Source organism: Schistocerca americana, chromosome 8, assembly GCF_021461395.2.
Source record: "Schistocerca americana isolate TAMUIC-IGC-003095 chromosome 8, iqSchAmer2.1, whole genome shotgun sequence".
NCBI classification, from domain to species: domain Eukaryota; kingdom Metazoa; phylum Arthropoda; class Insecta; order Orthoptera; family Acrididae; genus Schistocerca; species Schistocerca americana.
The window spans coordinates 46,769,439-46,785,709 of NC_060126.1; the positions used below are offsets into that span (position 1 = coordinate 46,769,439).

Below are 16,271 nucleotides of genomic sequence, written 5' to 3' on the forward strand. Positions count from 1 at the left end.
CCTGCTCAACCAAGCCAAAGGTTTCCAGCAAAACAAATCATGGAAACGCCTCATTTCGTGTCTGCGCTCTCAAAGGAAATGTTGTTATAAGTCTTCACTGTCTTGTGTTCCAACATATATACCCTCTGCAGTAAGCAATCAAGTAGATCGCAAGGACTGTAGATTTGCTGATTCTGCCCATGCTTTGTTTTGTTAGAGGCATAAGGTCTTATCTCTAACTGATGCTCTTGTTTCCAACAGTGTTATCTGTGATGCATGCATGTTTAGTCAATAGTGTAAAGTGCTTTAAAACTGTTGCTAGTGACTCACCTTCAGAACAGCTAAAAGGTTGTCAGCCAAAATATCACTATAAGAGTTAATACTATCCCAGATGCACTCCCAAAAGATGATGCAATATCATACGTGTAGTCATCGTTTTTATTCTTGTAAATACATACTGTACTTCAGTAAATCATAAAACTTATACAGTGATTTGTCTCAGATTTGTCAGACACACAAGCATAGCAGATTGTTACTGCTTGTTCCCAAGTTACCAAAACTGTGTAGGCCTGTGAAAGTGGAGGCTAAATGCAAAATAGGATTGGAGAAATAAAAGCATTGTTAATATGTGACTTGCTGGTTTAAGGCTCAGTTATCAATCTTATTTATGATTGTAAGTAATGTAATGAGTGGAGGTAACAACTCACTGTGTAGTTGAGGTGTTGAGTTGTCAATGAGCACGTAAAAAAGGCGGAGAATGTTGCTAAGCTTATGGTTGAATCCTCCTTCAGAGTTAACTGTAGGCAAGTGTGAGTGTGTGTGTGTGTGTGTGTGTGTGTGTGTGTGTGTGTGTGTGTGTGTGTGCGCACGCACACACACACCGCAGGAGACTATATACTCCTGTCGGACTTCATTGTGCTGGCACTGCAGCTATTGGCTGGGGTGGGGGCTTGTGTCATGTGAAATGAGAAAGGGAATGGGGAGTGGGAGGAAGGGTTGAAGAACGGTTGCTGAAAACAGGGGGAGAGGCAGCAGGTGTACAGGATAGGACTGTGGCACTGGTGACCTTGTTCTGGCCACAGGCATGCTGAGTTGTGTGTGGTGCGTAGCCCGTTATTACATTTGTCCTGTCCGTGTGCAAGACAGGTGCAAAACCAGTTCAGTGCACCCAACCAGCCTATACTGCTGCAGTCCTGCCAGAGGCAGGGCCACCTGTATGATATCACTCATATCATACTTCAGCTACACAGCATTTATATGGACACAGTGACCAACTAGCTGTCCACCCAGATCAACTGCATCTTACAAATTGTGGCCAAGAGCAGAGTTGTCCACCGCATGGCAGAATACACTGCTGAGCGTGATGAGCTCTAGTACAGTATCTGCAGTTTCAACCCATGCCATTTGAATCCCTCTCCCCATCGGCAGCTTCTCTTAATTACATCAATGGGAATTGTTTTTGTAACACATCCTTCATTCCCATTATCCTCCTGGTCTCTTATATCCACTAGCCCCATGCCCCACATCTTCCTCCACCCCTGCTCACACCTGCCTTCACCCCTGCCCTGTGACTGATCCTGTATCCACATGCTCTACCCTGCAGTCTCCCCCTTCTCCTGATCTATCTCCCCCTTCCAATCCTGCGTCTTCATGGCATAATACGCTTTGTCCAGCTCCGCCTGTGGTCAGAGCGAGCTCACTGGTGGCACACTACTGTAAGCTGCCAACATTCTTGCCATCAGTGTAATAGTGTGGATGGGGGAGGGGGGGGAGGTTGTACAGGCACTATTATATCCCAGGATGACCGCCTCTTTCTCTCTAGGTACAGGGCGATGGATTGCGTAATACCAGCAACTTGTATGCTGTGGATTTGAAAATGCTCCATTAGTTGATACATTCTTTATTCAATGAGTCAGTCATACAGGGGCTGTTGCCAGTGACTTGAAATTGTGTGTTTACCCGCAGGCAGCAGTGACAGCTTTAGCAAGCATGTGGCGATGCACTTGGCTTGTGGCAGGGTGAGGACACTGAGGCAGCTTTGTGCTTCCTTGGCAGTAGCAGTGCCAGTGGCCTTGTTAGTGTATTAGTGTAAAACAGACAGCCACTACCGTGGGTGGTTAGGTGGGCAGTGTGCAAGTGCATAGGCTCCGTACCCGGGACTCCTGGTAGACACCTAGAGACCAAATGATGTCACTCTGGAGGTGACCCTTCACGATGGCCCTCGCTCGAGCCCCAGAAGCAGCAGGTGTAGCAGTGGCTCAGAAACCAGCAGTAACAGGTGAAGTGACAAAACATAGACTAAGCTGATAGACAGACATGGGACCATCGAGTGGTGTGGAGTAGGCCTTGGTGTCGGCAGTTGTCGAAGATGAGATACTGGAAGGTTCCCAGCGAAGATTGCTTGTAGTTGCTGTTCTGGTTTTCTTATGACAGGACATCACTTTTAATCACATATAGTGATGTAAAATGCCTGGGCATTTATAAGTTGAGGCAAATGCGCAGGATAAATGCCGTGGCAAATGCCCAAAGTTCAATTCCCAAAAAAAAAAGAAATTAACCTGATATTTTGTATTGGAAAAGGTGTTTTGCAATACTGCTTCTTCAGTGATTGGGTAACCAAGTTGAAAAAGCTGCTTGAGAGTTAGGGGAGAGTTATTAGCGGACTAAATTGGACAGTAAACATAACTTTTTACATCTTTAATGAGGTCGATTCTCGGGGTAGTACATAATAAAAAAAAAAGTGGCACTCAAGTTTAATAATAATTTTTGAAATGAGGTATAGTTAATGTTAAGTAGCTAGCCAGTAGGTAGTATTTTTACATATACTACACCACTGCAAAAAATAAAAAAAATAAAAAAATAAAATAAAAGTTGGTCTCAATCACTGTACCTAACTCAAGCACTTTTTTTGTATTCTGGGGCACCTAAAACACTTTTTGATATGATTTACATTTTTTTTGGAAGGTGACAGTTTGTATTCCACAAAACAATATTTACAAGATAATCCTTTCTCTTTTAAATTGGAAATATTGGTAGGACATGTGATCTAGAGTCTAACGTCTGATAATATAATTGCTAATGCCATCGGTATGGTGGACCTTAACTGATGTGTGTGCTTTCCACAAATAAGTGTATGGTCTCCAGTGAGAACATTGTAGCTTTGATTCATATTGTAGCAGTGATATTTGTTTTTAAATCTAACATCTTTAGTGATTGTTATGAAATTCGACAGATAATTTTTCAGTTTTTCATCAGCAGATAGCCACTCACATGGATTATCTTGATATTTTTGTTACATTTTTCTGAGGGAAAAGACAAAATTGTTGAATCCATTTGCTTTACATGCAAACATTATCATGCTAAACAATTACCATCCAGTCTTAAGTCTTTATTGCCATTGTAGCAGCACTTCCTTTTTCAAAGCTAATGTGTGACAGAGTTGCAGCAGTTAATTTTATACCAATTATTTGTTAATAAGATTAAGTGCATTACTTACAACACAGAAATTATCTATTGCTTCTTCTTATATAGCAAATTAGCTCTAGAGCTTAACTGTATTGGTGTTGTGTACTAATGTTTCTATATTTTATGTTTCATTAGTCACCAACTGGAGGAAGAGTGACAGTTTTCCAGTCTTGCTTGCCAAATCAAGGGCCTGGTGCACTCACTCCTCGAGAGGATCCCAGTCAGCGAGCGGGGAAAGATGCTCCACATCTTAACCCTGCTACTGACTTTTATAAAAGGCTGGCTCTCGACTGTTCAGGGCATCAAGTTGCAGTTGATCTGTTTATTGTCAACAGCCAATACTGTGACTTAGCCACAATATGTGAGTAGCACCATTTTGTTTTTCCTGCTGTACAATTGCTTTCTCAAATAACTAAGTACATCCAGGTTAGTGTTAAAGGGTTGTCATCTTTGCGGAAATTGCATTTCAAAACCAGAGCAGGAACATAACAAATAAAATAAAAAAGAGCCATGAAGATTTGGGCTGAATGCCAGTTATTTACAGTTGAGGTGTGAATTGTCTGTTAAATCTTCTGGTTGAGTGTGTATGGCATGTGAATAAATTATTGAAAAGCAATCAGTGTAATTTTTATTGTGATGTGAAGTATCAATCAGTAGTCTTGGTAGAGGGTTGAAATCAAAGGGCAGTGTAAAAACAAACTGCAGAATTCACATAAGTGAACACTTAGAGCCTTTGGAAAAAGATAATTAGTATTGCATAATCATTGCTGGTGTAAACATAATGCCAGAATGATTGTGCAAGTTTGGAGTCAGCATATTGGATTAAAGCGGAGGTGGTCACCAGATCGTAAAATGTGCTGATAATATCAAGAATCTTGATGGACTTCAAAGAAAAAAAAATAAATAAATAAATAAAATTGTGCACAGATGGGAGCTTCCATCACTCGTTTGTTTTAACTTGCAGCAATTTGATAGATACCACACGATTCATACTACTAACAGAGGCTGCCACAGGATTCCAGTTGAGGCTTTCCAAAAAGCAAAATTTTGGGATTGTGCCTATGCATTACTTATGTCATCAGATTATCATACTGAATAAGTAGTGCATGTGATGGTGTGTGATGCTGCAGGATATCATTGGCAAATACGGCTCCTGTTAGCGCCACATACTCTGAACAGCAGGTGGTGGTGATTTCCTTGTAGTAGAACTGTTTAAAGTCACACACTCTATAAAATGTAATCATTATGAACTTACCACTTGTATAGTGATTAGCCATGTATGGACAATAACTACTGCTAAACATTCTGCAGAGGTTGTGGACCCACACTTCAAGAAAACTGGGAAGTCAGTGCACAAATAGTAATATATTACTAACAAAAACACTTGAGCACATAATCTATGTACTTTAGTGTTTATTTGCTCCATGATGTAATGTACCAATTTTTTTACGGTACCTTGAGAACATGCTCTGTAGAACAGAGTCACTTAAAATGTAGCCAAACACTGCCCTTAAGTTATGTAAATACACAAAAAAGCGGTTTCCAACACATGTACTTTGGGCTGTCTGTGTGTTTTTTATCATCTGTGTTTTCTTAGGTCCACACTAACCTTGGATAGTTGGGAGCTTGCTCTAATTTAACAATAAGTGTGAAGGTACATATCTTCCCAGGTAGTACAGCAGTAACACTTTGTTGCTTTGACGTTTTTGTTATGACTTAATTGCCCTGCGGATTAGAGGTTATAATTCAATAATATTTTGTTTCACTTTTATTTGTAAAGTAATCATCAGAACTGCGTTGCAATTAAATTGATAGAAAAAGTTTCTGCTTCTGAAGTGGAAGCAGGAACAGTCACAGTCACTAACAAAATCATAAGCTTTTAGGTTTGTTTGTTATTTGTGTTTCATTTTTGATTTTCCCCTTCATCTGGTTCTGCTTCCTCTTCCTAATTCAGAGTCTTAAATGACTTCCGATTTTAATTATTCTTGTTTCCTTCATTGTGTTCCAGTTTTCACAAATATACAATTTTATGTAGCATGTCTGCACTGGATATATGATTGCTACTGACTGAAATTAGACTGGTGCAGAGGGATTCATTTAAATCAAAAATAATTATTATTTGATGCACATGTGTAAGTCTTGCTTGCTCTGTTTCTATGATTAATAATAACATACATTTCTGACCAAAATTATTTTTTTCAGCTGGAATTTCGAGGTTTTCTGGGGGTTGTATTCATCATTTCCCTCTTTTCAAAGCCTCAAATGTTCTTCAAGCAGAATATTTTCAGAGGTCACTGAAGAGGTACCTAACACGCAAGATTGGGTTTGAAGCGGTGATGAGAATCCGATGCAGCAGGTAACTCGCTATACTGCATCAAATTGTCCATGTTATTTTCTTACATCATATTATGCAGCCACCATGTACTCCTTCCCTGCACTCAAACTGTAGAATAAGTGCTGAAATTGCCAAAAGAATGAAAGGGAAAAAAACCTAAAGTCAGAGCTAAGTTAACCCATAAATATTTAAAAACCAGCATTTTTACTGAGAAAAATATAAGCATTGAAAAAGAAACAAAGTTAAAAATAGAAACTATTTTTTTAACAATACCTAACAATGTGCTTCAAAATTTTTGTGTATAAGGTAGCAAGGAATGGCGATAAGATTCTGTAGTGGACAGTCAATTGAAGAAAAGACAGATGGAAAAAAAGTAAGTAAACTGTTTATTACTTCAGAAGTAATTGCTGTAACTGTTAATACAATTATTCCACAGTGAGACAAGGTGATGAATACCGTCATGGAAAGTGTTTGTGGTTGCCTACAGTACCATGATTGTACACAGATGTGCACTTCATTGCTCGCCTACTTGATGCCAAGGTTGTTTAGACTACACTGCAGAAATTATGTTGGGAAGCCCTTACACATCTTCCACACAGTCCCCGTCTCTCCCCAAGCGATGTCCTTATTTTTGGTGCCCTGAAGAAAGACGTTCATGGCCCTTAATTTACTTTTGACACTGAGGCACACACTTTGGTGCAATCATGGTTCCATAGGCAAGCGCAAACATTTGTGCATGGAGTTATTGAACATTTTGCTTGATAGTGGGATGAATGTCTTAACAGCTATTATGTTTACTTCTGAAATAATAAACAGTACACTCACTTTTCCATCTGTCTTGTCTTCATTTGACTGTTGGTTATAAAATCTTATCCATCTGTCTTATTTTCGTTTGACTGCTCCTTGTAGTTTGCTGTTTCTGCTGTAGTTGAACAAACAAAAAGTAGATAGCTGAGAGATTTACAAACTTATGTGAAAGGTGGCAGCATTTCCACACTTTCATTAAAGCTTTTGTAATTGTTGCACTATTGCTTCATTTAGTGCTGGTAAGGAGATTCATCAGTTAACACATTTTTGTATGCATTTAAAGTTAAATTTTTGGCAGTTCTTGCCCGGATATGTCCTCATAGATGTCTTACACTGGAGCAAACAGAGAGCAGTGCCATTGTGTTTGTTCTCCTGTATTATAATAAGTGGTGTTCACCCACAATCATCTATTAAGTAGCTCTTCAAGGAGTAAGATATACTAAGTGCGCTTTCACAGTATCTTTATTCACCAATGAAAATAAACAAACAATGGAAACTCCAGGTAGGAATATCAACAATGTAGGAAAAGACAGGTTGCTACTTACTGTAAAAAAGGCATGTCAAATTGCAGACAGGCACAATTAAGACACTTACGTGAAGCTTTTGGCCACAGCCTTCATTGGTGAAAGAGAGAGAGAGAGAGAGAGAGAGAGAGAGAGAGAGAGAGAGAGAGAGAGAGAGTGTAAGTGTCTTTTAATTGTGCCTGCCTGCAACTTGCTGTGTCTTCTTTATGGTAAGTAGCAGTTTGTGTTTTCCTACGTCACTAATGAAATTGGTCGTAAATAATCCATTGCAATTTAAGAACAACAAAATGGTGTTTACTAACCATCACTAAAGCTGTCAGTGGCTCAGAAGGCATTAAATATGCATCATCAAAAATTTCTGATCATTTTCTCAACAACATAAAATGTCTAACAAGGAGGAGAGCAATATTTAAATCTGACCTACAATCATTGCTCTTGGACAATTCTTTTATTCCATAGACAAATTTTTGTTTAAATACTGGTAGTGTGTCTTTTTTTAAAAAAAATACTGGACAAATATGAGTAGCACTTACAATCTGAGGGTTCTGTGTAAATTTAGTTGTGTGTGTAGATTATGATTGTTATTGTTAATCTAAATTTCAACTTGTATAAAACTAATTACCCATTCCTAAGAAAACTAGGGAGATCCTGTTTTTACCTATTGAGGCATGGAACCCTTAAAAAAACTAATTTTAAGTGTAGTTTTGTTAGTAGGACTAAAAGTAATATGTTCAGTAATGTTAAACCTAATGATGTATCAATATCCTGTTAACTAACTCATTCTACATTATTTCGATAATAGAAAATCATTCAGATGATTTATGGAGTGTAAAACTAACTCTTTGTCTACTCCAAGAACTTGGTGGCTTACAGTTCTCCTTTGTACGACATTTTTCCTACTTGGTGTTTTTCTCATTAAATTCCTGAAGAGTTAACATTAGAAGTTTCATATATATTTTCTTTCAGTCTGATATATTCTTTATTACAGACTTTGTAGTTGTTTACTTTCTTTCACTATTAAAGCATCCCTTTTTCTGTGATAGGAATGTGTGCACATGAGAACATGGCTTGTGCCCCTGTGTTGGTATTTGCCCGGTGTTTCCTTTCACTTTTGCTCATAGCTGTTATGTTGGTGCATAAGTTTGTAAAATTTTTCCATAAGTTTAATAAACCAGCAGATAGACGTAACAGAGACATTAGTTAAGAATATAATAGAGGGAAACATTCCACGTGGGAAAAATATATCTAAAAACAAAGATGATGTGACTTAACAAACGAAGCGCTGGCAGGTCGATAGACACACAAACTAACACAAACAAACGCACAAAATTCAAGCTTTCGCAACAAACTGTTGCCTCATCAGGAAAGAGGAAAGGAGAGGGAAAGACGAAAGGAAGTGGGTTTTAAGGGAGAGGGTAAGGAGTCATTCCAATCCCGGGAGCGGAAAGACTTACCTTAGGGGGGAAAAAAGGACGGGTATACACTTGCGCTCGCGCGCGCGCACGCGCACACATATCCATCCACACATATACAGACACAAGCAGACATATTTAAAGACCATAAACTTGTGTCTGTATATGTGTGGATGGATATGTGTGTGTGCGAGTGTATACCCGTCCTTTTTCCCCCCTAAGGTAAGTCTTTCCGCTCCCGGGATTGGAATGACTCCTTACCCTCTCCCTTAAAACCCACATCCTTTCGTCTTTCCCTCTTTCCTGATGAGGCAACAGTTTGTTGCGAAAGCTTGAATTTTGTGTGTTTGTTTGTGTTAGTTTGTGTGTCTATCGCCCTGCCAGCGCTTCGTTTGGTAAGTCACATCATCTTTGTTTTTAGATATATAGAGACATTAGTTAACAATAATTGACTATTTACAACATTCTGGCAACATTGGGTTAACTTTTCAATTTCACAACTGTAAAAATTGTGTGGTTTAAATGATTAATAGAAAATCTCTTATAAAGATGTGAAACAAATACTAACAAAGAGATAGAGGGGCTGGCCAGTACTTACCTCAGCTCAGTACAGCCGATAGATGCACACAACAGGACAGAAAATTTACATCCCACATACCCATGGTCTCTCTGCCCTTGAACACTACCTCTCCCAATGGCCACCCGAAGATCTTCCAGAAACCTCGTTCCTTATCACACTTACCAACTTCATCCTCACCCATAATTACTTCACTTTTGAAGGCCAGACCTACAAACAAATCAGGGGAACGGCTATGGGAACCAGGATGGCTCCGTCCTATGCCAACCTCTTTATGGGCCGCATGGAGGCGGCTTTCCTGAAGATCGAACAGCTGTTTCCCCTGGCCTGGTATAGGTTTATAGATGACATCTTTGTGGTCTGGACTCATGGTGAAGAAACACTCCTTAATTTCCCCCATAACCTCAACTCCTTTTCAAATCTGAATTTCACCTGGTCCTTCTCCAAAACCCAAGCCACCTTCCTGGATGTTGACCTTCATCTTGTTGAAGCTCACATCCACACCTCTGTCCATATCAAACCCACAAACAAACAACAATACCTCCACTTTGATAGCTGCTATCCATTCCACATAAAACACTCCCTTCCCTACAGCCTAGGTATTCGTGGCAAACGTATCTGCTCCAGTGACAAATCTCTCAACAATTACACCAATAACCTGACCAGAGCTTTCCTCTCCCGCAACTATCCTGCAAACTTTGTCCACAAACAGATCTCCAGAGCAATACATTCCTCCCCATCCAACAAAAGTGTTCCTACCCCCAGACCACACAGAAGCATCCCCCATGTCACCCAATATTGTCCTGGCCTCGAATACATAATAAAATTACTCCGCCAGGGATATGACTTTCTGAAGTCAAGCCCTGAAATGATATCATCCCTTGACAATATTCTCCCCATACCATCCAGAGTTGCCTTTCGTCGCCCCCCCCCCCCCCCAACTCCGTAACATCCTTGTCAAACCCTACGATATTCCCAGGCCACCTTCTCTACCCAGCTGTTCCTACCCCTGTAACCGACCCCGCAGCAAAACCTGCCACATGCACCCCCCACAACCACCTACTCCAGCTCCGCTACTGGTAAAACATACGCAATTCAAGGCAGGGCCATATGTGAAACCACACGTCATTTATCAGCTGACATGCTTGCACTGCACAGCCTTTTACATCGGTATGACGACAACTAAACTGGCTGAGCGCATGAACGGGCACAGACGAACTGTCCGCCTAGGAGATGTCCAATACCCAGTAGCAGAGCATGCCCTCCAGCATAATTCTAGGGACCAAGGAACCTGCTACAACGTACGTGCCATTTGGCTTCTCCCACCCAACACCAGTCCCTCGGAACTGCGGAGATGGGAACTTGCACTCCAACACATCCTTTCATCCCGCCATCCCCCTGGACTGAACCTACGTTAACCAACCTCACTCCCATTTACTCTTCAGTCTTCTTCTTTTTCCCTCTCCTCTTTAGCCATTCACGCATCTTTTCATCCTACATAGTTGTGTTTATCTTTATACTATATACCTCTTTACTTCTGTATGCATCCTCTTAGGTTTGAAGCTTGCACAGTACTTACAGTAGAATATCTTTGGCTTCCCTCTGACAACCATGCCTCCATCCTTGCTACCCTCCCAGTTTACCTTTCCCTGTTGCTTCATAGCCTGGGTTGTGAGTAACTGAATCCCCTTTTTTCCCCTCTCTCCTCCCTGATGAAGGAACAAAGTTCCGAAAGCAGGAATGTAAATTTTCTGTTCTGTTTTGTGTATCTATTGGCTGTACTGAGCTGAGGTAAGAACTGGCCAGCTCCTCTATCTCTTTGTTAGTAAATTGTGTTGTTTTCAGCCGAAGAACTTGTTGAGTCTTGTTCAGAGCATATTTTCATCTGGAAAGGAAGTTCTTTAAAGGTTGTTCAATAGAGAGTGAAAAAATTTGAAATCTGAGGGTGCAAGATTAGGTGAATAAGGTGAGTGCAGAAAGACTTCCCAGCCCAACTCCCCTACAGTGTTTTTGTCACTCTAGGATAATGTGGGCGAGCATTATCGTGGTATAGCATCACTTCACCCAGTCTTCCTGGTTGTTGTTCTTGGATTGGGCCTGCAAGACGTCTCAGATGTTGAGAGTAAATGTCAGTAGTGATGGTTACACCTTTGGGAAGCAATTCATAGTGCACACATTGTCGCTGTTCCACCAGATGCATAACATTACCTTTTTTGGATGTGCACAGATCTTTGTATGGGGAGTTGCTACATTGTTTGGGCTCAACCGTTCCTTTCAGAATAAAGACATGACTGAGCAAGGTGGCACAGTGGTTAGCACACTGGACTCCCATTCGTGAGGACAATGGTTGAAACCCGCATCTGGCCATTCTGATTTATGTTTTCTGTGATTTCCCTTAATCACTTTAGGCAAGTGCTGGAATGGTTCCCTAAATCCAGTGGGACCAATGACCTCGTTGTTTAGTCTCCTCCCCAAAATCGACCAACCAACCATAAACACACCATTTCTTGTCACTGGTAACGATACAGGGTAAGATTGGTCAGTGTTGTTCACCAGGCAACTGATCATGAGCAAGCACTGATACGTATGACCACCCATTGAGTTTTGTGATTTTTGCTTAGAGAATGCTGTACCCGTGCACCAGATTTTCGAACCTTCCCTGTTGCATGCAAATATCGCACATGGTGGAATGACCATAGTTCATTGCATTTGCCAATTCTCGAGTACACTGATTTGATTATTGTGGATTAATGCATTTAAATGATCTTCATCAAACTCCGAAAGTCTTCCTGAATACAGAGAGCCACTAATGTCAAAACGATCTTCCTTAAAATGAGAAAACTATTTTTTTTTTTGCCTTGCTTTATCCAATGGCATTATCCCTATGTGGGGAAAAAATTATTGGCTGCTTCCGTTGCTGTCACCTTTTTATTAAACTCAATTAGAAGAATATGTTGGAAATGTTCCAATTTCCTCACTTGGCACTTGATTTTCTGTCATCCCCAGCTTCACTCACTATCTCCCTATGACAAAATAATAATACATAAACTCAGATAGCAACAGTGAATTGCAAATGAAAAATGAGTCTATAAATGAAGCCATAGCAACCAGCATTCAGACATTCAAAACAAAAATGCTACTAACTTCGACACCAACCTGATATAGTTTCATGCATTGTATTGTTTTACTTTACTCATTGTTGTGGGTTCTTTCATTGCAATTTCTTCTTTACATGTTGCATTTTATTATTCTCTCCTACAATTTATTCCTCTTTTTCTTCATTTAACTCATCCTTCCTTCTTCCTTCTTTCTCTTGCTATTTTGAACATTCATTTTATCTTAACATTTTCAATTTAATTTTTTTTCCATAAATACTGTATGTGTAATTTGTTCTCCCTGTACTCTTGATTCCTTGTCCCCAATGCAATTCAGTAAGTTCCTATTCTGAAGTGCTTCAATAGAAGTTGAACTGTCAGTAAGCAAATTATAGCTTACCACAAGAAGCATTTTTAAACTCTGGTTTTGTGTTAGGGCAAGGTGGGATTTCTAAAAGTGGCACAGTACGAGGACGAGTCAAAAAGTAAGTTACACTTCCAAGTTGTGGCCGTTTATTAAACTATATGCACATAGGCAACACGGCTGCGACAACGTAGCCCCCAAGAAACCGTAAACATTTCTCGGAACGGGTAACAAAGTTTTCAGTTCCGGATCCGTAGAAGTCACCTCCAGAGCTATGTAACCACCGGAATATAGCTTCATTCACCTTCTCATCATTTTGGAATCGTCATCCACAAAGCTCCTCATTTGTTTTGTCAGACACATAATAAACACGTGGCACTAGGTCCGGACTGTATGGAGGATGTTGCCATATGTCTTAGTTGAATAGCTCCATATCTGCATCCAGTGACACCTGTGGGCTGACACGGCGGCCGGTCCGTACCGTTGGGCCTTTATGGCCTGTTCGGAAGGAGTTTCATTTTTCAGTTGAATAGCTGTAGCAGTTGGTGGGCCAAGTGCAGTGTTACATTATCGTACAGCAAAATCACCCTGCTGCTGAATTTTTCCCTGCTGTTCTCTCTCTCTCTCTCTCTCTCTCTCTCTCTCTCTCTCTCTCCTTTTACTTGGGGGGGGGGGGGGGGGGGGGGGCGGAAGTGAAGTCGTGGATCCCTGTTTCAACCTCTGTGATGGTTCACTGCAGAAACCCTTTGCCCTCCACAGTCTACTGTTCCAGAAATGCCAGTGACAATTGCAAATGTTGTCCCTTCTGAACGTCAGTGAACAACTGTGGGATCCATCTGGCACACAGTTCACAATATCCAAGGTGCTAGCAATGGAAGACACATTGCCATACAAAATGTTCAACATGCTGACAGTTTCGTGCTGCATTATGTGCATATCCTCTCTAATGATCACATCCAGACTGTGAACATTTGCAATGGTTCTGGATGTCGCAGACCTACTTTGGCGATATTTGTTAGTGAGATCAGTGTGTCCAGTGTCAAATTACTTACACCACTTTACAATACCTTGGTGAGAGATTGCATGCTCGCATTATACAGCAGTGATTTCACTATGAATGTTAGTGCAGTTGAGCCATGTAGCCCATAGAAATATGATTATTGCATGAAGGTCTGTAGGATGTTCACTCCAATTTGGAGTGAACATCCAATTGACATGCCATTGAGCCTAGCCTACTCAGCACACAGAACAGGATACCACACTGCCCATCCTATCAGATGTGTCGGCAATTACTGTCTCGTGCTATACATTGTCTACAGTCACAATACTCGGTGTGCTCTCACATTGAGCTAGTGTAACTTATTTTATGATTTACCCTTGTATGTTCAGATATGTATGGTTGTGCCAATGTTAAGATATTTTTGTGAAGTAAAAGATAAACAGAAAATGTGAATGTCACTTTTCCTTACAGAGGACTGGCAATACACACATTCCACGGCAACTTTTTTGTACGATCAACTGATCTGTTGTCACTGCCAAATGTGAACCCAGATGCAGGCTTTGGGATGCAAATTTCTATTGAGGAGAGCCTTACAGACCTTCAGAATGTATGTTTTCAGGCAGCTTTGCTTTACACATCAAGTAAAGGTATTTATTTACAGTGATGGTAATGTAGTTTGTAATGTTGATATTTGTGCAGGTTTAGTAATTGTAATTTGGTAAAAGGCTTGCAATTATTTGTACTACATCTAATTTTCATACTGTTTAATTTTTACAGGAGAACGTCGAATTAGAGTACATACACTTTGTTTACCAGTTGCGACTGGCCTGGCGGACATCCTTCATTCTGCAGATCAACAGTGTATTGTGGGATTGCTTGCAAAGATGGGTATGTGATTTTATATGATGTGTTAGGTTTGTAAAGTTCTTGACACATTTGTGGGTGATATTTTGGATCTAAGTATTCTAGTGAGCACATTCAAAAAATTATGGTTAATTACAACCCTAAAATGTGATATTGGTATGTCATTTTGTGGTTAAAAGTATTGATTTTTTTATTTACATTAGGAACTGAAAACCCATGAAGTCAAGATGGCACATGAAATCATTCTTATTTGTACTGATTACTAGTTTTGGCTAACAATCTAGTCCTCTTCAGATGTAAGAAATAAAATAGATGTTTTCGTGTTAGCAACATAAAACAGCTTACAGAACTACACGTAATACTGTAGCAGAGATCAAGAATATGTACACAAATTAATTACAGAATACATACATTAAAACAGTCTTTATTAGTGTTGGTGCCATATGGCCTCACTCATCATTAAAACCTTTCTTATAATGACAACATCTATACATGACTTAATTAAAAAAAGCTTTTCATCATTCATGGGCAGTGTAATTGAACAGTGGTCATAAAACTAAAAACATACATTAATGTCGAAGAGGCAATGAAAATAGAACAATATTTACATAAGGAACTATCCGTTAAAATGACTGAATATAAAATATATTTCCTTACCAAAGGCATTATGCTGTTGAGCTGAATGTGACACAGTCAATACTGGCATCATTTCATAACACAGATCATCATGTCTATGTTGCTGTGACGTGTTACATGTGAATAGTACGACTGTTGATGCTCATTACAGTGTTCGTGAACTGCTTCATTCGGCTTATTCATAGTATACACATGTGTGACCAGTACTGTGGTGAAATAGGGACTGACAGCCACAAGCATTTGACAAGTTTCTTGATGCGAAGACAGTTAGTTGGCATTATCAGCTAACTATATAACTTACATAAAATCTTCATATTCTGACAACAATTTAAGGAAAAATATGTAAATGTGATAAAATTTAAATATCAGTCAAACATCAGTATAGCTCATGTTATAATTAAACCGACAGGACTTTAATGATAATAACTAACATGATAGAAATCTGTTGACATTATATAAACCAAGCTACTTAGACATTGTGTTAAAATGTTTTTAACACATGTCTAGACAATGAATGAAAGTATAATGAACATTGCCATCAAGGAACACCGTGGGCCACAATTAAGGTGGAACTAATGACAGACAATTTTTCTATTATTGTGAGGATAACACTAATAACAATAGATTATACAATTATTAAACTGAGAAGGATGTAAAATTTGTGACAAAGCACATGTCTGTTCAAAAAATTCCAGAGTATTCATAATTTTGTGCCAATGGTGTGTTGGAGTGAAATGCAGTTGGCATCCCTGCATGTCTGCATTTAATGTGTAGCTGCTGGAAGTTTCATACTTATATGTCTGTTAATTATTTTTTAGTGCTATATTGAGTAGAACGTTGTGTTGCACAGTTTGCGAATTTCAAGATGGCAGAGATAGAGTAGCAACACATCTGCATGAAATTTTGCGTGAAACTCAGGAAAACCTTAACAGAAATACACCAAATGATGCAGAAAGCCTGCGGTGATGAGTGCTGAGACCGTACTCAGTATTACGAATAGTTCACATGGTTTAAAAATGATAGGACAGAAGTTAAAGATGACCCTCGTTCAGGATGCCCTTTGAAGTCTACCAACGACGCTCATGTCAGGAATGTCAACGAAATTGTGCATGCCAGTCAAAGACTGACTCTGTGGGTATTTACGGAAGAATGTAACATTTCAGGTACAGAATCTTGGTATGCATCATGTTTGCATCGTGTTGTCGCCAAGTTC

The 16,271-nt window shown here is 39.7% G+C and overlaps 1 protein-coding gene across 2 annotated transcripts in view; it reads left to right on the top strand.

The window, feature by feature from the left end:
* The window catches only part of LOC124625773 (protein transport protein Sec24A), a 144,467-nt gene that overhangs the window by 88,258 nt on the left and 39,938 nt on the right, over nucleotides 1–16,271 (top strand). For both annotated transcript variants that reach the window (XM_047149213.1, XM_047149214.1), the window contains exons 13-16: nucleotides 3,580–3,805; nucleotides 5,647–5,800; nucleotides 14,030–14,205; nucleotides 14,336–14,446. In XM_047149213.1, the coding sequence (XP_047005169.1) occupies nucleotides 3,580–3,805; nucleotides 5,647–5,800; nucleotides 14,030–14,205; nucleotides 14,336–14,446 (667 nt within the window). The remainder of the gene's footprint in view (nucleotides 1–3,579; nucleotides 3,806–5,646; nucleotides 5,801–14,029; nucleotides 14,206–14,335; nucleotides 14,447–16,271) is intronic.